At 44.1% G+C, this 25152-nt stretch overlaps 1 protein-coding gene across 2 annotated transcripts in view; it reads left to right on the top strand.

Moving 5' to 3' along the window:
* ARHGAP11A (Rho GTPase activating protein 11A) overlaps positions 1–25152 on the top strand; it is a 350081-nt gene that overhangs the window by 128662 nt on the left and 196267 nt on the right. Inside the window, exons 6-8 of one of the 2 annotated variants that reach the window (XM_069638559.1) lie at positions 3434–3580; positions 4723–4797; positions 8119–8289. In XM_069638559.1, coding sequence (XP_069494660.1) covers positions 3434–3580; positions 4723–4797; positions 8119–8289 — 393 coding nt within the window. The remainder of the gene's footprint in view (positions 1–3433; positions 3581–4722; positions 4798–8118; positions 8290–25152) is intronic. The other variant, XM_069638560.1, reaches the window with a different exon arrangement.

Here is a 25152-nt window from a genome sequence, read left to right as displayed (position 1 = left end):
TGTGTGAGACTACACAACACTTATCTGCTTGGTATTAGGTAACTCACCTTCTGGTATAGGTTATGTGACTGAGAGGGGTAAATGTGAGCTGTAGAGCTGTACAAATGAAATTAGTCAATACAAGTAACACATTTCAGTTATTTATTTAACATCAATTTTTAAATAAGCATTCTTTTAAAAGGCAATTTGTTGTAACAATGTAAATGGGCTTTAAAATGACTTTTCAGGATCAAAACAAGTTGGTGGATAATCTTTGGATATGCTTCTTACACATTTCCTGCACCCTGTGGTGACTTCAATCACAAGGAGAGTAATGGCATTTATATATCACACTAGTAAACTTTGCAGATTCCAAGGTTTGTAGAAGGGAAAGGATTGGGGAAGTAAAAAGGTAGGGACAGTTTCTCTGTAAATGTGAGGATAACTAAATCCCCCAATGAAGTATAGATGAGCCTTTCCCAGCAGCACCAATAGACAACAGGCTACCACCTATGAGGGATAAACAATATCAAAGTCAATGGATTTAGAGTCTTAAGGGAACCAGGACAGCCAAAGACATTTGGGACATTGATCTAACTTCTTAGATCAAAGTCTTGCACAAAGTAAGAGAGGTTCAATAAAATCACTGTAGGGTCACACGCTGTGAACTTGTGGGAAGGGAGTTGGAATCAACTCTGAAAGAAGGTAAGCCAATGCAATTCCCACATGAGAAAAACGTGGCTACAGGCAGTGAGTCAAGTACCCCAAGCCTAAACTGTACCTCTGGCTAGAAGAAGAGTGGTACAGCTGGATTCTGTCTTGCTACATCGGTGCAGACCCTTGTTCCTGAACCTACGTTGTGGGGACAAGAGGGAGGGCATCTGGAGGGCTTCTGCAGTGGTACTTGGGATGTTGTCGGCAGCTATGGGCTCTTTTTGGTTCAGCGGCACTTCGCGGTTTCAGCGCTTAGCCAACAGCGCTGATGCGGATCACAGATACCAGTTGGACTTTTTGCACTCTGGTGAGGGGACTCTGGATCTGGAGGTCCTGCTTCTGGAGGGTACTTAGGAGGCTCCTGGAGCTTATAGCCGAATGTGCTACCGCTGCAGACATTTCACTCGACTACGGACACTCGACCCCTGGCATTGGGCTTCTGAAGCAACAGAGAGGCAAAGCAAGTTGGGATGGTGGTCCAGTTGTGTTCGTCTTGGGGTTAGTTGATCCTACTAACCCAAGGGGAGAAGTAGTTCTGTCCGGAGCTTCTCTGTCGAGGTGAAAAAGGAGTTCACAACAGCAGCAGGCCTTCACCGGGTAATTCAATGGTCCAGGAGGTTTCAGCAAGCTTCGTTCACGGTTTCTTCGTTGGGTGTTTCTCCCAGTGGTCTACTCTGCCGGTAGTCCCAAAACCCTTGCCTAGGCAATCACACAGCAGGGTGGTTGTCCTGAAAGGACAGCCAGCCAATCGGGACTGGTTGCATTCAGACATTCCTAGAAACAAAGGGCAGGGGAGTTTCGGGACCCTCCCTCACATCCTGTCCTTCCAGACACACTGGAGTCATGGGCGGGCTTCAGGGCTGGGGCCTGCCAAAGGCAAAGACAAACACGGGTCTCAAACCGGTCTCAACGCACAGAGTAAAATCTAAGAAAAACATCACAACCAGAAAATGGTGAAAAAAGACAACCGGGGTCACCCAGGGGTACTGTACTGCAGCCGAGGGTTCAGTCTGCGGTAGAAAAGCACAATGGTAGGGAAAAGTAAACCACTGCCACCAGCCATTTAAAATAGTGAGGGTAACATAAAAATGTTACATGAGAATGTAGGATAAGATGCTATTACGTAACCCACCTGCCCCAGCAATCCACATAAGATGGTGTGTGCTGGACCTACAAAGAGAAGGCAAGTAAAGTCAATTTCACTTTACTGTTCCCAAGAACAGTAGTTCAGCCAAGAAACAGTATTTAAACTTTATGAGAAATCTAACGGCTTTCTCTGACACTGCACTGAAGGTGCTGTGTGTCACCATACAAAAAGCAGATGCCTATTGAGTTTGTCAGACTTCAAAAACAGTGAAAACACAAAATCCAAATCTGGTAAAAACACACGAGTGAGAAAAGATCTCCCTCCAGCGTTAAAATGAGTCTGAAGTCCAGCAAAAGAGCCGTGGGTCTCTAAGGTTGAAGGGAATTTGCACGAAAATGAAAATTCTCACGATCCGCGATAAACGTGAAATTGCACACCAAAAATAAGGCGACAGTGCAAATTTAACTGCTGCCACTAGCTTGACTTTAGGCACAAATGAAAACCAGAAATCCTAAGTGTAAAAAGTTGAGGAAATAAACGAGTATCCCCGCTGCACTGGGCTGTAAGGTGCTGTGCGCAATGTAAAATTACAAGAATTCAAAAGGGAAACCTAGTTTTCCAGCACTGATATTCATAAGGACTCCTCACTTCCCCATAACAAATGAGCAAAAGGGAAGTGAAGCTGAAGGCTTTACTTCCCTTCAAAGAGTCATGACTGGTTCAAAAATGGCAAACCGAATGAGCTTTCATAGGAAAGGTGCAAAAAGAATCTTTCCTAACCAATATTCCTGTTTTTTTACAGCTGTTGGATAAAACAGCTATACAGGAAATGAAGGCTTGAGTGTAGCAGGGTTTTAAGTTTAGGCTTGCTGAGGATTACTTCATCAGTCTAGGCTTTTCTGAAGCCTTGCTTCCCATTGAGATGTGAGTTTTGGAGAGGGGCTAGTTCTAGCAATCCCCAAGCAAAAGGAGTGGACATGCCCAAATGAGTACTTTAGATGTTTTCACCAGATAGTTTTTCTCACAAGATTCAGAAAGGTTGGTATGCTCTCCCTTAGGAGGCTAGATGGTGAATCGTCATGGAGATCCAGTCACTCTGTATCACTAGTCGGGCATTTTATCCCATAGAGTAAGCATAGTTTTTCTATTGGCAGTCCCCATTTTTAAACCTTTTTTGAGGACTTTCTCCTTGAACCATTGTATGAGATTTTTAGAAATCCCTCATCCAATGACATTGCCATTTTAAAATCTAAATCACAGGACTCAATTCAAAGAATCTTCCTTGATTGTGTACATCATATCTACTGATGAAGCTATTTCAGATGCAAAAGTATAAAAGCTTGCCAAAAAAAGGCTTTATTGCCCACCTATAGTTGGCCTTGAATAAAGTTCCAATAAAACGCATGCTTTTAATGTCTGAGTTTTGCATCTGTGAATTCCAGATTTGTGAATTTTGTAGTTTTTTGCAGAGACTAGTTTGTTTGGGTGGTGTGTAAAAGACCCTCTGTTTGTGCATATGCTGTTTTGATGTGGACTTTAATTATGGAGTTTGGCTCCTCTGAAGGGCCTCCGGTTTTGACCAATAAGTGATCACTCCCACACAAAAAGTGACTAACCACTGTCCCTTAAATTGAGTATTTTTTTCCACTGTAGGTCGTGTTCCTGATCTTATCCTGGAAAAGCTCCCTGCTATGCTTGGAATTGATGCTGACTGTGGCACTCCCTTCCTGGAGAACTATGAGGATGGCGAATGGGAGTCCCCTGGTGAGCGCAAGAGGCGGCAGAGGCGGAGTGTGGGAGGTAAGATTGTCAAGATCCCATCGCGGGATAAGGGCCAGGTGACTTCTTCAGTGTAGTATGTGTCAGAATGTTCCCAAAACAACGTACATTTGACGCCTCCAATGGTTATCCTGGGTCATCCTTAAAATTGTCCTGCAAAATCCTGACCCAGTAATACAATGAAACTTGCAGCACATGCTTTCCCCTGGTTATTTTAAAATGTAACTTCCTTTTATGGCTTTATTTTAGATCTTTGAATGTGCTTTGCACCGCGCCTTCCACAATGTAGAGATTGCGTTCACACTAGTGTCCTTACTGTCAACTGTTGCATGGGCATCATGCAAGGTCTCGTACTAGAGAGATTGTCCTCTGTAATACCTTGTTAATGTTGCACGAGTTACCTCCACCTCCCTTTCTCACGCCTATGGCATGTTGACTCGAAGTGCGCAGCAGATGCCACTATGACTTGCTTACACTAGTGTAATCCAATACCCTCGTGGACCTCCCATACCTTACCCAGGCCATACATGGCTGCACTCTCTATTTGCAAATCGCGCACTGCCCAAATAATCTCTTAACATCCTTGCTCGTCTGCCATCCTCCACTCATTGCTCAATTCAGATAGTTTATCCTTTTGGCACCAGTCTACCTAAATGCCTTTTCCACATGCCTTGCTTAAGGTTTGACACTTTGCTGGGTGCCTTGAAAATGGCTTCTGAAACCAACACCTTCAAGTTTGATTCCCCACTCCGGTTGCGATCACTTGAACTGCTTGCTCCCTGGTAACTTCATGCATAAATAGGACTATTGTAGTCTTTAGTCTCACTGGCCACATTGCTCACATTTGTTAAACTTGCGTGATTTAAAATCTCAAGATGTTACAATTATTGGTAAATAGATTTGAGATGCTCATCAATTAAATTAATCGATTAAATAAGCAATGTTAAATGGTTTCTGGAGCAAACCTTTGGCGATCTAAGCCTCCTATGTACCGCCCCTGTAGTCTGTGCGAATTTGAAGATTCCCATGGTGTTGTACCAATTTTGCAAGTCAGGATTACTATAACTGCATTGTAAGAAAAGTGTATGTTTTTAGCTTTGGTAATGGGGCACGGTGGATATGACTTTCAAAACTGCATTAGCTTTGTGTATCTTGCATTTCAGATTTTGTTAGTGGAGCGTTGAATAGACTTAAAACTAATCGCACACCCACCACTACCCCCCAAGCCGACCGGAACGGTAGGTACAAGTAGCAAAGCACCTGCTAGACTAGCTCCAGTATTCCCGTCTGAAGCCTCTACTGAAGCGTATTGTAAAATTGCTGGGACTCTCAAATTTTTCTTTTGTAATTATCTTCCAATGCGATGAATGTATCCGCTTTCTGGCGGTGTAAATTAACAAGTACCAGCGTAGTACGCAGTAGTGTTTCAAAGGGACTTTAGGCCTGATTCCGTGATGGCTTGAGACCATTGGTTAAAGTGGACTTTGCTTATTCATGGTTTGAGGTTGAAGCTGTTGCTTGTAGTTTGCAGATTATACTCTATGCTTGCTTTAGCAGTAGCTCAATTTTCTTTTGCACAGAAAGCATAGTATTAACTAAAAATGCTTTGGCTTGGTAAACCTATTCCTGCTAACAGCTTTTCACTTTAAAAATAATCTGCACGTTCCAACATGTACGAATTGCCTGCCCTGCAAGAATTGGTGGCAAAATAACACTCCTGCTTCACTAAGTGCCATGTTGCTGGTTTGCTTTTGAAAAACAAAGTTTACCTGTTTTGCTAGAACTGCAATTGGAGCATGGTTTACAGGAAACATGCAGGCCAATATGCCTGCATTTTGAGTTGTTACATTTTAAAAGGCTGTCGCAGGTTCCCTTTTTTTACTTGTATAATCTTTATTTTTCACTCTAGGGTCTGGTTTACTACTCCCCCTTACATAAAGCGAAAGTACGTCCATCCTCTCTACACTTTCCTCTGCTCTCACTGAACAGGGTTTCATCACAATGAAACTAGACTATCTCTGTTAAAAAAAAAAAGACAAAGGGTCTTCCATGCCCTTATCTTTATAGATCTGTACTCTAACCCAAGTTACCAGTCAAAACTGCACTGGATGTCTTGCCTTTACTGACCAGCATACCATAATTCCTCTGACCTCCTTTAAAAAAAAAAAAAATATATATATATATATATATATATATATATATATATATATATATGTGTGTATATATATATATATATACTCCACTTCTTTCAAAGGAAGGAACTTCGCTTCCCTAGACTTCTCCTTTTGCCCTTTTTATAATATGATTTTCACTTGGACATAGACCTCTTGTCAAATATTTTACATCGGAGTGGCACGCGTTTTGCTTTCAGAAGCTACAAAATAAGACTGTTCAGAAAGCTTTTCCACAGGGATCTAATTTGCTGGAAGATACTTGGATCCTTCTTTTAGCCTAGAATGTCTTGGTTGGCTTGGCTGCAACTAACGGGGGTTACTCTTGATTACGCTGGCCAGCGGTGCCATGCAGACATGTGACCTTTAAATCTGAATTGTTTTAAAATCTACCCCATGCTCCTTTATACAAATTCCCAAACACAAATGAGTCCTCCATCCAACAGAAACGTTGCATCTCCTGTGGAAGTTAGATTTGTGACATGCTATGTACTGGCTCCTCTTTGCCTGGTGGTAGCTCCCACATTCTGGATGATGCGTGCTTTTAGCTCCTTGCCAAATATTTATTTAAATCCCTTATGTTGGCTGCATGTTTTTTTGTTTCCTCAAAATTGAGGAACGCAACAAAAAAATAGATCTTGTTTAGGGTTCAGGTAGACCAACAGTATCTGCCCGACTTGCAGAAGAATGTGGATGAACAGCCAAGACTGTATTCTCTGGAGGGGAAGCAAAATGGAGCAGGTGTATAGGGTAATCTACACTTCACACAGTAAGTGATTGCTCATAAAATGCATTAGCAAAAAAGATGTTCTTTATGCTAGTTGGTGGAAGGGATAAGCACAGTGGTGTAGGTGGATTTCATCACATACGATTTGAACAAAGATGAAACTATTTTCTATTTCACTGCAAATGTATTTGGGGTGTGTTGGGGTAATAATAAAGGTGGGTGGATTGCCGGGGGCTGCAGGGGGGTGGGTGAGTGGAGGGGGGGGTGTGGTCTTCCCCTGCATACACCTGCAGAGATGTACTAAAAGACAACAAAAATGAAATTTTCTTTGATGAAAAAATCTTGATGGAATCACAGATCTGTGCCTCTTATTATGGTGTCTTCAGCATTCTGCAAGTGTCACCAAATTCGGGAAAGTAGTCGCAGAATCCAGTGCACTATTTTCACACCAGAGTTAAAACCCAATGTTAGCCTGGGGATGAACAGAGTAAACTTGCGCAATTTTATAGTATAGGCAGTCGGCACACGCTGCTATTGAGTTCAGCATGCGCCCAGTGGTTTCCCAATACAGCAAAACCGAAAGCCTCTGGTACAAGCTAAGATGAGCTTTCAAAGTTGCAGGTCATCTGAGGAGTGTGTGTTTGATGAGCCCTGGCCAGGGTGGAACCTTTGTGAACCACTGGACCATCGCCACAGCTTTCACTGCTTTGTCCACTGAGACTGCAATCCCAGCTACTCTAGTAGCGACACCCAACCCCAGCACCAGGCTTTTTCTTCACTCCATCCAGGTTCCTAGTCTCGACGGTCCTTGCCAGGCTCGGGGCTTCTTGTTATCCTCCAACACCAATTCCAAATGGTCTATTTTGGCTGGGGATGTTTGAGCTCCAACTAGGTCTGTGGGTTAAAGTCTGGTGTCTGAGCCAGCATGAGTCCCGCAGGCCTAGCTGGTAGCCCGCTCAGTGCCAGTTCTCTACCGACTCCATAATAGAGGGAAAAGTGTCAAACAAAATCAATGTTTCACAGGAACTAAAGTAAGACTGGTGCAAGGATAGATTTGTGTTTAGAATGTCTTCACTCTAGAACACATCAAATCTAGTCAAATGCTTTCCACAAGAATACAACCTACTGGCTCCCTGATTGTGGATTTCTATACTTTAATGCTAGATGACAATTTAACTTCCTATTGGCCATCATAGCTATTTAATCTCAGGATTCATGTACTAACTCAGACCTGCCCTCGATCTTCGAAATCCCTCGAGACATGATGGTTGTGCTGTAGAAAACTCCTAGAATACTACATCACCTTGTTAATGAACGCCACTCGCATGAGCTTTATCTCCCTCCAATTCCTCAGAGCACATGGCATATCCATGAGAGATTGTGGATTATTGAAACCCTCAAATTTATTTGGTTTGATAATTCTTTTTGAAGAATCACTGTCATTGACACATTGTTTAATTTCCAGACTTGATTGGCAGACCTAGACTGGTCTCTGTCACATCAGCAAATGTAGCAGTGTTTATAGAGCAACTTGTCTGATTGCAAGAGCAATCCACTGTACTGGCATGTTTACCACTTGTTGCCAGTGCTTGATCCACTACAACCAATGCTTGGCCACCTTTAACGTGCCTTACTGAAATGTGTTGTGTTTTTTTTTTTAGTGTTCTCCTCTATTGTGACCCCAGTCATCCTTACGCCAAGCACAAAGCGCAAACTCCCAGTGGATTCTTGTCCAGGATTTTCCAACAAGAAAAGGAGATCTTTGAAACACAATCTGGGCTTCGATTTTCTGCCCAACAGCCTTTTCAGTGGTGGCTTCACTCCTGCATCAGGTGAGTGCCTTTGCTTGCCAGATTTGTTTAGAATTGGATTAGCAATATTGCTTCCAATACTGTGGTTTGTTCTGTCTATCCGAATGAACCCTGGCATTGTTTATATAACATGCTTGTTTTAGCTTGATGAGTGAATTGTCAAGTGAATAAAAGTAATATTAAACCGTGCCATCCATGTGTTTTTTCTTGGACCTTCAAAGTTGTTGCGCTTCAGAAGACAAATCACTATCTTTGTAGTAAGTGGTAACCTTATGACAGAAGACATTGGGCAAGACAAACTTTCAGTTATGATGATTACATTGGAGAAAAGCTATATATATTTTATTTGTATCACGCTCATACACAAGTGTTTCAGAGCGTGTTAGGTAGAATTCTCAGAAATGTGCTAATTCCTCTCTACCTTAGAGACCTCCCAGTTCTTTCGCTGGACTTTAGGACTTTTTCATTTTTACCTGGAGAGAGTGAGACACTTTATCCCACTGTCTTGTATTTTAATGATTTTTACTCTGTTTCTTTTGGGTTTTGGAGTCTGACAAAACTCCATATGCATCTTTTTACCTTTCTCTTGGATAACCACTGTTTCCAAGAGCAGTAAAGTGAAATTGACCTTACTTACACTGTTACATTTCTAGACCCAGCACACACTATTTTACAATAGGGTGCTGGAGGGGTTACATAGTATCCCCTTTGTTTAGCTTCTCATGTAACATTTTTGTGTTACCCTTTCCTCGATGAATGGCTGGTGGCAGTAGTTTACTTTTTACTACCCTGTTGTCTTTACCGCGGGCTGCGTTTGCAGCTGCAGTAAAGCACCTTTTGGGTGCTATTTCTGTCAAAATGGCCCGGTCTTCTTTTTTTGCCATTTCTTTGTGGAAAGGTCCTCCTTGAGATTTACTCTGCGCACCAAACCAGGGTTGGCCTCTTTGTTTTTGTCTTTAGTGGGATTCACGAGTGAAGCCCGCCTCTGGCTCCAGGGTGTCTGGTGGGTGCAGGAAGTGAGGGAGTTGCCCGTAACTCCCTGTGCTTAATCCCCTTGGTTACAGGAATGCACTCTTAGGTGATTGGCCGGCAGACAGCCACCCTGCTGGGTGATTGACAGCCAGGCTGGAATGAATGGGAGAAACCTGCATAAAAGGTGAGGTTTTTTGGCTTGTAAGACGGGCGACAACTGGACGAAGGAATCCGAAGAAGAACTTGAAGAGGACGCCTGCTGCAACTCCTGGACCGTTGGCTTGCCCGGTGAAGCCCTGCTGCTGTGCTGAAACTCCAAATTCTTATCGACCGAGAAGCCCCTGCAAGGACGACTTCTCCCTTTGAGTTGGTGGGACCAATCGCCTCCAAAGTAAGCCACCTGGACAACCTTCTTGGAGCTAGATGAAATTTCAGAGTTGCTGCTGGAAACGAAAAACCAGGGAGAGGAACACCAGTTTGTGGGCGTTGCCTTTAAGCTAGTCAAGAGCTCCAGGAAGATTCTCCTGACTCCCAGGAAGCAGGACTGACCGAGCCTAAGCCACCTCAACAGAGTGCTGGACCCCAGATGCAAGGAAAGTCCATCTCGACATCCAGAAACCGCAGTGGTGCTGTTTGCGGTAGACACGAGGAGCTGAAACAACAAATTACCACTAGTTGGAAGATTGCCGGTTGCTGTTGGTAACCGTCCCATTGCAGTGCAGGAGTCCCCAGAAGTCCTCCCTCTTGTCCCCACGACTGAGGCCCAGGAACACCAGGATCTGCAGAGCTGCACAGGAACAGAAGTCATCTGTTGCATTTTTCTTCTAACAGAAGGTACTGTAAAGTCTAAGAACTTGCCTCTTGTTGTAGATTTGTTTCTACTCTTCACAAGCCTAACAGCTTGTGGCCCTACATTGATTCTTCTTCTTCACTAAAGACTTCTAAAACATTGTGCAAAGACTTTTCTACTTACCTGCAAGAAGTGATTATTGACTTTGGCCTAGCCTGTTTCACTGAAAGACTCTTCTCTCCTCTGACACTGGGGCGGGTTGAAAAGTATTTGCCTGCTTAAGAATAATTGTGATCTCTTGTTTGTTCTTAATAACCTTTTCTTTGCCACATCTGTGCTATTCTAAATGCTAACAGTAACATATCAATGTCCACAGTGTCCTAATTATTAATGTCACCTGAGGGTGTAGGAAGTGTATGTGTGGCATCCTCAATGGGTGCTTGCTGAAGGTATTTGTGTTGCTATTATATTGCTCCCTTCTAAAGAAGGCTTAAACAACTGACCGGTAAATAAATAATAGTTTTATCAAGAAACCTTGAGTTTAAGTGTTTGTTTGAATACTTGTCACTGTGAATCTTTGTGTAACCACTCTTCTGCTCCCATCGACCCCTCTTGAGATCGACCACGCTACCAACCCGTATAGTTCAGACTTATACCAAAGGTTGGGTCCTATTGCCAGGAAGCTAAGATTGTTGTAGTGCTCCCTAAGAGCATTACCCCAAATATGTACCTAACGGAGCACGATGAGGCAAGGGAGGGGAACAAGGGAGGACAAAGCAACAATCTTACTAGGCCCATTGACCTTGAACGCACCAGTGTGGTGGAGAGGGGAGGCATGGAAAGTGCTGAGCAAGGGATAGTACAAAAACTGGTAGTGCAGCCAGCAGGGTGGCAAGTGCAAGGTTAAGGCGCAGACAAGAGGTTTCTGACAAGTGCAGTAAAGGACTGTAGGGTTACAGATACAGACCCAAGTGTGGAGGGGTTGCCAAGAGGCAGTGTGGGTGTGTGGCTGGGTGGGCAGGGACTTGGGGCCCGAAATCAGAGGGTAACAAGGTGCATGGTGCCGAAGCAGACAGATCAGCAGGGTAGAGGAAGAGCGAAGGCAGAAGCAAAGAGGAAGCTCTTGAGGCGCTTCCGGAACCGGAGATGCTTCTCCTCAAGTTTCAAAGTGGCAGGGGGGCTGTTCCAGAGGGGGCCCCAGCCGACGAAAGAGATCTAACCCCAACTGGCTGCTTGGCGAAGTGACTGAACCTGAGGAAGTTGGAGGAGCAAAGAGCTCGAGTAGGAAGATTTACTGAGGGAGAATTGAAGATATTTTGGACCCAGAACGCCTTGTGGACAATACAAAGGTTCTTGAATTTAATCCTTGCAGCCACTGGGAGCAGTGGCTGCAAGGTTTATATGGCTGCAGTTTGGCCGGATCTCCACATAAGTTTATGGGTATACCAGTTGAGTTCATGGGTCGATCAATTAGTGCTCCGCACTTCCAAGCCCAGTGTTCAAAAGATGCTCTGGCAGGCTAGGGCTCCATCCTTAAAAGAGGCGATTGTCATTGCAGAGCTATAGAGATGATCCACACGGATGTTAAAATAGTTACCATGAAGTAATATAGCATCTCTCCGAGAGGTGGAAGGGATATAAGAAACAAAGAAGAAATCCAATGTGGATAGCTACGTCCCCTGCACACTTTCTAAACGGCCAAAGTAGGCCTAATGATAAATTTTTGTAAATTTTGGAAAACAGTATAGGTTGCTTAAAGTCACTTCTGTAGGAAATGTCGATAAAAGATTCAATTGAAGCTTTGTATTTTATAAAAAAACAATTTTTGCTTTTTATTTGTCTTTTGGTAGGTCCAACGCGTTTCGAGTTATAAACACTCTTCATCAGGGGCAGCATTTTTCAACAAATTAAAGTCTACAAAAGAGAACACATATAAACATAAATTAGTATAAACTTGAAGCAGTTATTCACAATCTTTAAGATCATCATGGTTTTTTAGCAAGGCAGTCAGCCTAATGTACAGATCAACATCCTATTTTCAGCCCTCACTAGTTACTCATCACCCACGAAGTGAGAAAATATAGGTATTTAACAGTTATTCAGTAATTCAAACATTCGGATGGACACCTAGTTGTTCTAAGTCTAATGTGGGCAGGTGATTCCCGTCTTTCAAGTGTAGGATATTATCTGGAAGAATATCCCATATACATGAAAAAAGTGAAAAACAGAATAAGTGAGGACGGTCCACTACTACATAATCGCAGTTGTTAGCCTGAATTTTGAGAGTATTTAGACAAGATTGTAAAAATTAGGGGACTTTCTTACCCAAGGAAACAAATTCTGAGCATGGAATATTGGATAATGTAGCGCAGAAGCTCCAGGTATCCAGATGGATATGCGTAGTCTATAAAGGGAAATTATAGTACCTAGTGGTTAACATATTGTAAATAAAAGGTGAAAGCCAACACCTATCACGGGGAGAAACTTACTGGTATAGTATCAGAAAAGCACATGAGTATCTTCGTGTGTGAATGTATGTTGTCGTACTGCGATTATGTAGTAGTGGACCGTCCTCACTTATTCTGTTTTTCACTTTTTGCATGTATATGGGATTTTCTTCCAGATAATATCCTACACTTGAAATTAAGACTGGAATCACCTGCCCACATTAGACTTAGAACAACTAGGTGTCCATCCAAATGTTTGAATTACTGAATAACTGTGCTAAATACCTACATTTTCTCACTTCGTGGGTGATGAGTAACTAGTGAGGACTGAAAATAGGATGTTGATCTGTACATGAGGCTGACTGCCTTGCTAAAAAAAACATGATGATCTTAAAGATTGTGAATAACTGCTTCAAGTTTATACTAATTTATGTTTATATGTATTCTCTTTTGTAGACTTTATTTGTTGAAAAATGCTGCCCCTGATGAAGTGTTTATAACTCGAAACGTGTTGGGCCTACCCAAAAGACAAATAAAAAGCAAAAATTGTTTTTTTTATCAAATACAAAGCTTCAATTGAATCTTTTATCGACATTTCCTACAGAAGTGACTTTAAGCAACCTATACTGTTTTCCAAAATTTACAAAAAATTATCATTAGGCCTACTTTGGCCGTTAGAAAGTGTGCAGGGGACGTAGCTATCCACATTGGATTTCTTCTGTTTCTTGTATGTATCCATCCTAGATACCAAGGCTGTGTTTTTCTCCCCCGCACCTCAAACTATTTACCAAGATTACCATTTTCTGTTTATCTCTAACTAAACTATATTTACTTTGGTGTGCAAGTGTACTTACCTGTGTAGGTGGAAGGGATATACTCATTAACAAGGAAAGGAGATTGGAGAGGAGTCATGTGGCTATTTAGTATTTGGTTCTTCACGACAAAACTATGTCTGGACTCTGGGAGCAACAGGGGAATGACTAGCTGGAACAGCCGTGGAAGAAATGAGCGTCTTGCTATCCACGCTGCCTGTTGCTGGTGTGGCGGGATTGATGGGTTAGATGTTTCATTTTTATGCTAAATCACCTTCACCTGTGAGACCCTTGGCACTTTATGCTGGACTTGTGGATTTCTTTTCCATGTTCCTTGGTGAGTGGGAAAATGTTCCCCTACCTATTATCAAATAACCTAATTGTGAACGGCACCCATATTTATTCTACCATTCCAGGTGGGGCTGGGTCCTCTGAGTTTTGCCTTTGGCGGGATCCCTTTGTGAAGCCCACCAAGGCTCCAGTGTGTCCGCTTAGGCAGGAATTGAGGGAGGAGCCCAAAACCTCTCTGGCATTTGTCTGAAGGTATGCCTGGATGGAACCAGTTTGAACTGGGCGGCTGGCTGTATAGCTACCCCAGCTGATTGACAGGTCCATAGGGCTCAATGAATGGGTTCCTGCATAAAAGGCGGGGCTTTTGGGACAGAAGGCTAAATAAACCACAGGAACTTAATCTCTGAAGACCAGCAGACTCCTGCAGCACCTCCAGTAACTGCAGAAGCACAGCTGAAGTACTACTGCTGTCCTAACCCTGTTTATTAATTAACAGGGAAGCTCTTCAAAGGATGACATCTTCCTCTGGGCTGGTGGGCATAACCCCTGTTAGGCAGTAACCCTCTGGGAGACTACACAACACTTGTCCCCTTAGTGTTAGGTAACCCACCTTTTGATATAGACCTGCACTACACAAGTTGGTAGTGTGACTGAGCAGCATGCTTATCTCAAGAGCGGCAAATGTGAGCTGTACCGCTGTAGCAATGAAATTTGCAAATACAAGTAGCCAAGTAACACTTATACTCAATGTTTCAGTTATAAATAGTTATTTATTTCACATCAATTTTTAAATAAGCAGTCTTTAAAAAGGACAATATATGTAACAATCAAATACTTTAAAATCGTTTTCCAGAATCGGCGCAAAGTTAGTAGATACTCTTAAGAGATGCTTTTTACACACTTCCTACACCCGGAGGTGACTTCATTTACAAGGACAGGAATGGCATTTATATATCACTAGTACACTGTGCAGATTCTGAGATTTGCCGAAAGGAAAGGTTATAGGAAGGAAAAAGGTTAAACAGGTTCTCAGAGCATGTGAGTATACTTTAATCATCCAATGAAGTCTAGACACAAACCTTCCCCAGCAATAATAGTTTAAAACCAAGTTATCACCTCTGAGGGACAGAAAATATCAGTCAATGGACTAGAAGAGTCTGTAGGGAGCCAGGACAGTCAGTCAATTGGAGCAGTCTATGGAGCTGAGGCACTTCTTAGATAAAAAGTCTTGCACACGTTTTTGTAGAAAATCACTGTAGGGTCCCAAGCTTTTAAACTTGTTGAAATCCTCTCCAACAAAAATAGCTCCTTCAAGTCCCAACTGAGAAGAGCAAAGCTAAAGACACTGAGGTAAGTACCCCAAGTCTGAACAGTACCTCTGGTTAAAAGAATTGGTCCAGCTGGCTTCTGTGTGGTTGCATTGATGCAGATCCTGGGTTCCTGAGCCTCAGTCGTGGGGATAAGAGGGAGGACTTCTGGAGGACTCCTGCGGCAGCAATTGGGAGGTCAGTGCCAGCTATGGTCTTTTTTCGGATCAGCGGCACTTCGCGGTTTCAGCGCGCGGTAAACCGCACCACTGCAGACCTTGGATACCGGTTGGGCTTCCTTCACTCCTTGAGTCCTGCACTCTGGTGTGGAGACTCGAGCTCTGGTTGTCTTGCTTCTGGAGGGTCCTTAGACTCCTGTAGCTTCTGGCTGGATTGCTGGCATTTCACGCGACAATTAATTTTTCGACCCCTGGCACTCTGCTCCTGCAGTAGCGTTCGTCTCAGGGTTAGCTGGTCCCACTAACCCAAGGGAAGAAGTGGTCCCTTCTGGAGCTTCTTTTGTTGATCAGAAAAAGGATTTTCAGCACAGTAGCACAGCTTTGCAGGGCCATTCAAAGGTCCAGGAGAATGCAGCAATCTTCATTCACGGTTTCTTCGTCTGGTGTTCTTCCCAGTGGCCGATTCTCCTCTAGTCTCAAAACTCTTAACTTTTATTTCTCCCATTCATGCACAGCCTAGGCTGTCACTCACTGCAGGGTGGCTGTCCTTAAAGGGCAGCCAGCCAATCCGCACCGGGTGCATTCAGGCATTCCTAAAGAGAAAGGACAGGGGAGTTTCGGCAACATACCTCACTTACTGCCCTTCCAGACACAATGGAGCCAGAGGCGGGTTTCAGTACTGAAGCCCGCCAAAGGCAAAATGAACAAAGGGCTCAAACCTGGCTTGGTGCGCAGAGTAAAACCCAAGAAAGACCTTGCCAACAGAAAATGGCGAAAAAAGACCAGGGCCATTTTGACAAAATGGTCACCCAGGGGTGCTATACTGCAGCTGAGTATTCAGCTTGCGGTAGAAAAGCACAGTGGTAGGAAAATCAAACTGCTGCCATCAGCCATTTAAAGTAGTGAGGGTAACATAAACAAGGTTACATGAGTAGGTAGGATAAGGGACTACTAAGTAACCCACCAGCACTCCACATAAGATGGTGTGTGCTGGACCCACAAAGAGAAAAGGTAAGTAAAGTCAATTTCACTTGACAATTCTTGGGAACAGTAGTTCACACAAAGGTATTTAAATCTTATGAGAAATCTAAAGGATTTCTCAGACACTGCACTGAAGGTGCTGTGCGTCACTATACCAAAAGTAGATTCCTGTGGAGTTTGTTAGACTCCCAAAACAAAGGAAACTCATAATTGAAATCGGGTCAAAACAGAGAGCGAGAAAAGGGCTCACTCACTCCATGGTTCAAATTAAAAAGTCCTAAAGTCCAGCAAAAGAGCTGGGGGGGGGGGAAGTCTCTAAGGTATTAGGAATTTAGCACCAACATGAACATTCTCCCTAACAAAAGGCTGTTCCACTTTAGGATTAGTCAGCATGGATGCATGACCCCTAGAATTCCATGTCAGGAGAAAGGGGGGAAAAAGGATCGGTTCCATGTCTTTAGAACTAATGAAATTATAACGACAAAATAAGAACCAAAAATACAGAATTTCATCTTTTTTTTGTAATTTGGGGGTGGGGTTTCCCCGCCAAACTTTTCACACATCTTGTTCTATCAGAAATGTCAAATCATTTCCACAACTTAAACTTTACATACTAAAATAGTCTGTTTCAAGTAATACAATTTCTGTTTTAAATCTCAAAACAGAGCAAATTCACCTACCTAAAAGAGAGAAGTTGTTATAAAAATGCCAGCCTTCTTATTTATAACTGTATTCTAACAGCATTCCAGAGGGGGAAATTTCATTTGTGTTCATGATTCTAGGCCATAAGTCCTCTAATATACTAGGGTGCAGCTGAGTTATTGTCACCCACAAGGAGCGCAAGGCCGGACAATACACACAGGGGCTTTAAAGTTTCCGCCTCTAGGGCACCATATCGGCATCATCTTTCCCCCCCCTTAGGATCTTTTTCCTCATCTCCAACACCTCCATTGTGGGGGAACAACTTTAATTTTACTCTTGCTTGAAACCTACATTCTCTAGATGGGTGCTTCCTCAGGTATGGGGCTAAAATGTTAGTTCTTTATCGACCATACAAAATGGTTGTTAAATCATAGACTGGATACAATCCTTCCTAGCTAACCGTACGATGAGTGTTCTCACTCTCAGCAGACCCAATCCAAATTACTTGCGGGGTACCACAAGGTTCCTGTGTCTCACCCACATTGTATAATATATTTACCAAGCCACTCTTCGACAAACTTGATAGGCTAGGTGTCATCTACACTAACTATGTGGATGACACCCAGATCCTCTTACCGTTGTCAGGCAACTTTGTTGAAGACACAGCTCTGGTAAATAGAATATACCTCCTCATCCAGACATGGATGGCCGCACATGGTCTCTGCCTGAATGACGACAAAACTGAGAGTCTGATTCTGGGTTCTGATTCCAACCTAAAAAAACTGTCCTGACTACACCGCCTTCAACATCGACGGCAACATAATCAAAGTAGTACACGAGGTAAAAACCTTATGTTTCTACCTTGACTCTACACTCACACTAAAAAAACAAGTTAGTTCTATGGCCTCATCAACAGCCTATACTTGCAAATTGATTAGGGCCTGCAGACCATTCCCATCCTCAACTAACTGCATCACACTCGCTAATGCCCTAATTATTTCTAAGTTAGACTATTGTAATTCCCTATATGTAGAGCTAACAAAAAACCATAAACAAAGTACAAATCCTCCAAAATAATGCCCTGAGAGCAGCCCTGAACATACCACGCAGAGAACACATATCGAGCATTAGAAAAGACCAGAACTGGTTAAAAATAATTGACAGGATATTACTGAAAACTGTATCCCTAACTTTTAAATGCCTCAATAATGCACCGCCTCTCTACCTTGCTGCAAGACTAACCAGAAAACGATCCATTCACCACACTCGTTCATCTGACCTCACATGCCTCGAAATTCCAAGATTCAGACTTGCCAAAGCTGGCGAAGGCAGCTTCCCAGTTAAAGCGGCCCTCCACTGGAACGCATTCCCAGCCAGCCTCAGAGTAGAACAACCCTACACTAGCTTCAGATGCAATTCACTGAACTGGATTCGTTCCAAGGACACTTGAAACTTGCCTCCCACCTGGACACCCTACAACTGAGTACTCTCTCCATCCACCAGTACTCACAACTGCAGACTCTCACCCTGACCTTCATGCTCAAGCATTCTGTAAACTTATACCTTCCACTTGTGTCACCATTATGTTTTATATTACTGTTCCTACATCGGCTCGCGTACTAACACCAGCCTATGAACCGCTATGCATGTTGTATATACCTATTGCAATTTGTTATGACCTGTACTTCTCCTTATGCTGTAACTAAGCTTTGAATATTCTTGTAACCGTTGTGCCCGGCTACCCGAGGGTTTGGTGCGCATTATCAAATAATAAACAAATCAGTACTCAACAAACCAGCTATGAGCTGGATCCACACGTCTGAATACCTTTTGCTTCACTTTATTTGGGTTTGTTGACAATTTGTGCATTGAGGACTACATTTTTAAAAGTCTGTGTGCACCATGTGTCCCAGTCCACCAAAACCCTGCAGTTACCCTTTATGCACATTTCATTAAGATGGACAAAAACCAAGGCATTCAGCAGAGAAACAATACCAGCATATAACTGCAGCTTTTCCTAGTCAATTACCGTCTGAATTGGTAGTTGCCCTAACTCAGAGTATTACTGCTATTGGGACTGAAGCAACTAAACGCAGATCTTTTCTCCACAATGTAGCATCCAACCTTGCCCAACATACTCCATCTTCCCTTGTTTGTGACCCAAAAAGCAATTTGGGACCAACTTTCTGTTTGAACAACTTAATTACAGGTAGAAACGAAAACCTCCCAAATGTATAGTCCAGTTGGACAAGCTGACTAGTTGCTTCCAGGAACTTTGACTTTACTTCTGCTTCTGGTGCCATTACTTCCCTTTCCATCATAAATACACAAGCCGAAATATTTGTCCGTATTAACCTCCAGAACTTCATATAACAGCCAAATTTCTTGCATTTACAGGCCCTCCCAGCCCCCTTTCAGCACCAAGATTTTGGATTTCGTGCTATTAATCGAAAGGTCTAATTCACTCAGGAAATCAACCGCCTGTAAAGCTCTTTGCAAGCATATCTGGGTCGGATCGCAGTTGACGATATCATCCGCGTATGCTAAATATTGTGCTGTTACATCGCCCAGCTTTGGGGGATTTGTCCTAACAGTCTTCTAACAGGCTAGCATATCCTTAATGTAAAACAGAATAAGAACGAACCAAGGACACACCCCTCGCGCAGTCCCCTATTCGTCTCTATACAATCTGAGAAGACACCATATGAGTCCAGTCTGATTTTAATTTTAGTTCCCTGGTGGAAGGCCTCCAAGATACCAATGAACGCTTGGGGCAACCACTATCCTGCAGGCTCTTCCAAAGGGTTGCACTTTTCACATACTCAAATGCTTTGCTCACATCCCTGAAGGCCAGGTAAACCGGCCTCCACTGCTCCTTAGCTTGCCTAGACAAAAGTGCTTGGACAAACTGTTATGGGCAGATCCTACTGCCTTCTTGAAGCCTACATGGGAAGGGTCCAGACAGTTGGCACCCCTGGCCAAGCTGTGCAATTCTTTCAAAATCATCTTGGCAAATATTTTGTTGGAGGCATCCAGCAAGGAAGTTGGCCGATATTGCATTGGTGACATTCCATCTCCTCCCTTAAAAATCAAAACAAAGCAACACCCCAAGTTCCCGGAAGCTTTCCACTTACCAAGATGTTCCCAAACAAATGTGGCAGAAGCAGAGCCCATTGCAAAATATTTAAGTCCTGGTAGATGGACCAACTGGGCCGGGGGCATTTTGATTTTTTTACTTCACCTAATCAAAGCAGCAATATCATCAAGTTCCAACTAAAGGCCCCCGCCAACTGACGTGCGAATTGAGTACATCCAAGTGCCCCCGTATTTACATATACTTCAGTGAAATACTTTACCCACACCTCTTCCGATATTGCTTGAAATTTCAGGTATTGGTCTGTCCCCTTTGACTTAATCAACTGCCAAAATCTCAGTGTTATTACCCAACATGCAGCTCAATATTCTTTCTGAATCGTTCATCCCCATTAGGAATGTATGGCCTTTTAGCCAATGGTTAGTTTTTTCTCACCATGCGGACAACATCGAGCTCTCCCAGAAGTCCCTGCCCCCGTATCGTCCTGATCTCTAGTCACATCTGCTTTTTACACTGCTGGACCAAAGAATCAAAGCCGTGGTTATGACCCACCTTGCTTCATCCTTTTGCCAGGTGCTTTGCTGGCCTTTGGCCCCCCAAAACCATGGACACGCAAGGAGCAAAACCATTCTCTGAGCACCGGAAGCTCTCCTCTTCACAAGAGACTCACCCCCCCCCCCACTCCCCTGCCACCCCTTCCTTTCTGGAACAAATCGATTGACAGGAAATAGTCTTTAGTAAACTTACATGGGCCGTTTTGCCAAGTAAAACTCGGGGCACATCTCCAGAGTAATTTCCATTCAAGGGTCCCAAACATCTAGCTCCTGTTGTACCCTTTGTCCCCTCTTGTGAGCTTGCCTTGCCGTTTTTAGCCTAGTCTGTTATTGGTACCAGGATTCATCCAAGCATTCAGCGTTTAAGTCACCAAGGGCCATAACTGAAGCTCCTTTCCCCAAGTAATAAAAAGGACAGAAAATTCAGAGCTTCCTCCATTTTAACCGACTCTTGGTTTAAATGTACGTTACCCAGCAAACACTTGCTAGTCCCCACCTTAATTGTTCCCATTCATTCAAGTAAAATGGCATATCGCTCCTATTCAGATCTATTTTATGGAAAAAAATGCACACATTTCTCCTGATGGCAATCAAAAGCCCTCCAAATGGGTGACCCTCCTATGCCTCGTTCTGCTTCAACGTAGACTACATCAAAGCCACCTACAGTCTGTATGTCCATCAGCAGAGTTTCCTGTAAACACACTATCATAAATTTGGAACAAATCTGGATTATTCATATTATTCACAAAACCCCTTGAATTCCAAGATACGAAGGACAAGTCTGCATTTCAGGCTTCCCGATTGTAGTCCATCTGCTGTGGTTGGCTGCAATACACCTCACTTTGTAGAAACTGCACAGAGTGCCGTGAAGACCGAACCACTTCAGTCTGGAGGACACTCTGTTGCTCCACATCCCTATATACAGCTCCCATTTCTCGGGAGACAAATCTGTACTTCGACATCCACCAAACTGCATTAATAAGAATCGTCAAAAAATACAACATTACATGCTACAACAACGCAGATGACACTCAAAGCTACAAAATCGAAGACAAGCCGATCACTCAACCCTAACTGAGTGTCTAAAAGAAGTTTTCAATTGGATGAACGCCGACAGCTTAAAAATCAACCCATGAAAGACAGAAATCATGATTACATCCAAAAATCAAAGGAACACCTATATTCCACGGCCAACGGAAATGGGAACCGCACCAACTCCTAAGGTAGTAAGAAAATCTGGGAGTTCCGATGGACAACACCCTAACCTTAAAACCACAAATACACGCAAAAATCAAGCCACGCTTCTTCCTCCTTGACACGGCAAGAAGAAGCTTACCTTTCCTCTCTTTCACCCACAAAACACTCATAATAATCTTCGCCCTAATCATGTCAAGAATCGACTATGCAAACAGCCTGTATCTCGGCACACCAGAATACTTCCTGAAGAAACTACAACAAATCCAAAATACAGCAGCCAGATTCCTCCTCAAACTATCCAGAAGAGACCACATCACTTCAGCCCTAAAAACACTGCACTGGCTCCCAGTCAAACATCGCATCACCTTCAAAACAATGTGCAAAACACACTGGGCAATCAGCGGACAAGGAGGTGAATTCCTGCAAAAGAAACAAGACTCCTCAGATCAAGCAACGAAATACGTCGGAAAGATAAATCTTACCTTTTAGAAAAAACTTGGGGGCTCCTCCTTCTCCCACTTAGCCGCAAAAACCTGGAACAACATCCCAAAAGAAATAAGAAACATCAAAGACCACCTACAAATCAGAAAACTATTAACACCTGGCTCTTCAACATAACCAACTCAAACTGAGAAGCCAAACGGGAAAAACAATGAAAAGGTTGACTACCTAATACGACAGGCAACATCCAAAACCGGATAAAGAAACTCTTACTACAACAAGAGAGACAACACGAAGTCTAATAGGACACAAACGACACCCATGAGGACAGAACCCAACATCCCTAGCCAACTCCCAGCGAACCATCACCCACGCGATAAATGCCACTACAGTTCATACCTGTTCAAAGTTAGTTGAGCGTTAGCGCCTACCACACCAACTCAGCTGTGGATATTGGCAGGGCCATGGACGAAGAGAGTTGTGAATGAAGGCAGACACCGCGCATGGAGATAATTGCAAGCGCTAGCATTGCCACACTCCAAAGAGGGTTAGTAGCGGTAACATGAATGAGCAACCAAATAAGAGGGTGAAGCCGAGGAGACCGAATTTATGGAGGGAGAAAACCCGGACTTACCGATGTCACCCTCCTACAAGACTAGATTGGGAATACTCTCTGGGCTACACTGCAAGGGATGCACAAAACGCCTGCTCACCCCGCACACAAACAGGGGACACGTAGACGGCCGGTTCACAACTTGGGTAAGGTTATGCATATGAACGGATGCCATATGGTAAAGGGACCGTGAGTGTCGCACAACCCTGTTCTGGACGCAGACACAGTAACACTCACACACCCCACCAAATTAGGAATGGGGAAATGTAGCGCCCCACTTCCAAACAGCAATGTCAATTAACCAACCTCTGCATACACCTCTCAAACTAACCAAACACAACCACAAACCTACAACACAACAATCCGCACAAACTTCACTACAATGCGACAACAAAACAAAGCACACATGCACCACCACAACAGAACCCGTCTCCCAACAGTAGAACACCCCAAACCCAGCCAACGGAATTCCGGGCCGGGGCCGCCAACCGCATATCACTGCTCTCTTGCACTTCTCCAGCTCATCCCACTAACCCCCCCCCACTCCCCTCGAACCCCTCCCCTTTTCTTTCAGAGCCACCAGAGCGCCAGGGGACCACTCCGGTGGTGATAGTGCGCGGTACAAATATCCTTTAACATTAATATAGTCCCCACCTCAGCAACTTCAAACCCTAGTGAGAGGAATGATTTGTTTTTTGCTAAGATTGCATTTTTAACAATTTGCGAACGTAAGTGTTATTTCACAATGTCCAAACAATCCTCATGAACAAACGCCACTAGTCCAATATCACCAGTAGTTATCAACCAAAGACTAGGGATTTGAAACAAGAAGGGCAATGTCTGTTTAGGGGGGATTCTATTAGAGCTTTCAAAGAGGCGACTAAGGTTCAAGACTGAAGTATGCTTTGAAAGTAAACATTTTGGGGTGCATATGGCAGTAACTTGGGCTGTGATGGTCAAGTCTCAGCAAAAGTTCAGTCATCATTTTATAATATCAGTTCTGATGCTTGTTAATCTGCTTAGACTCGCATGATGTTCATATGGTCCGACATCCAGTAGTAACCGCAGAGTATTGCATCTTGTCTTTCGGGGGACCGAAAGGGGACGTCGGCATAGGCGTGTCTGAAACACTATCCCTATCGTGAGGTGTGTAGTACCCAAAATCCCTCACGCGCCGACGTCCCTCAGATTGTTTTTTTCCGCCCAGATAACTGGTCGCCCTATAGCGGAGCTCTTCATGAGACATTGTTTATCTTACCGAATTGTCGGTTTAATCCCTGTTAAGTCACTTTGTCTATCAAGAACATCTTCGACGAAGACTACGAGGGAACCATCTACGGCTGTGGATTCCGGCACCTAAGATCCGGCGTTCGGACATCCACGTGGTCGGGCCTTCTGGCCGGCCTACACAGTAGGGAGAGTGGGCTCGGGGTTTGCCATACTGCTATGATGTCTTTCCTCTTTTCCACTTCTTTCCTTTTTGGTCTGGTCATCCTTCCCTTCTGCTATGGAAAGGACTCCATTTAGATTCTGCCCTCTGTGAAGGGCCAGATATCCTTGGGAAGACTAGCACACTTCGTGTACGCTTGTCTCCCCCTAGAGCACTAAAGCAGTGTTCGGCGTATAAACTCCTAAACCTAATCCCTTAAGGAGCGCCGGTTGAAGCGGTGGGCTGCGTATGGTATGTCACGCGTGGAGCCTCCCTTCCCTGCCGCGACACCAGCCGAGAGTGACGGGGGTACATCAGATGACCAAACGTCCAACGCGGACGTTGTAGACCTTGTGGCGGACGATTCTAGAGCCGCCACACCGTCCCCGACCCTTCCAGGCTCGACTACGGTCTTGCTACAGGGACCACACCCGGTGAGCGAGGCGTACAATCGCACCGCACAAAACACACAACCCAAGCGCCCTCCTCGTCGAAGAAGGCGCAAGCGCCATCGGATCGATCTGATCCGAAGCCTTGCCCGCATCCGCAGCAGCGCATGACGACTGGGTTTAATGAACATAACAAAGGCGCTACTCCCCAAACTACACACGCCAAAGTTTCTGAACAAACTTCGAGTTTCAAGGTTTCCAAGGCCCATGCAGGCCCAAAAACTACGAGTAGGCCTCTAACTATGAGTAGGCCTCTAACTATGAGTAGGCCTCTAACTACGAGTAGGCCTCTAACTACGAGTAGGCCTCTTCCCGAGAAACCATCATCGGAGGCGGTGTCCCCCGAAGATTCGATAACTATCAGTAGGAGCATCAATAGGATTGCTACGGCGGTGGGCCTAGTACCGGTTTCGGCAACAGTTATGGGCCAATCCGCCGAAAGGTTTTCCACGGTTTTGGAAGACGATCCTGAGGACTCTTACGAAGAGAGCCAGGTACCCCTCTCAAGCACCCTGAGGAGATCCTCTGAACGCCTTAGGGCGGAGGACCCGGTTCCTGCTCAGCTGGGTCCATTTGGGTCATCCAAGTGGACCACGGAGCAATTTGAGGGGTATATGGATCGGCTGGAGCAGGTTTTCGGGGCTTCTGATCAACCTCTGCCGAAAAAAGTTGGGAAGACCCTAACC

This window comes from Ambystoma mexicanum, chromosome 14 (assembly GCF_040938575.1).
Source record: "Ambystoma mexicanum isolate Mex_15411 chromosome 14, UKY_AmexF1_1, whole genome shotgun sequence".
NCBI classification, from domain to species: Eukaryota; Metazoa; Chordata; class Amphibia; order Caudata; family Ambystomatidae; genus Ambystoma; species Ambystoma mexicanum.
This window is presented reverse-complemented; position numbering and strand designations above follow the sequence as displayed.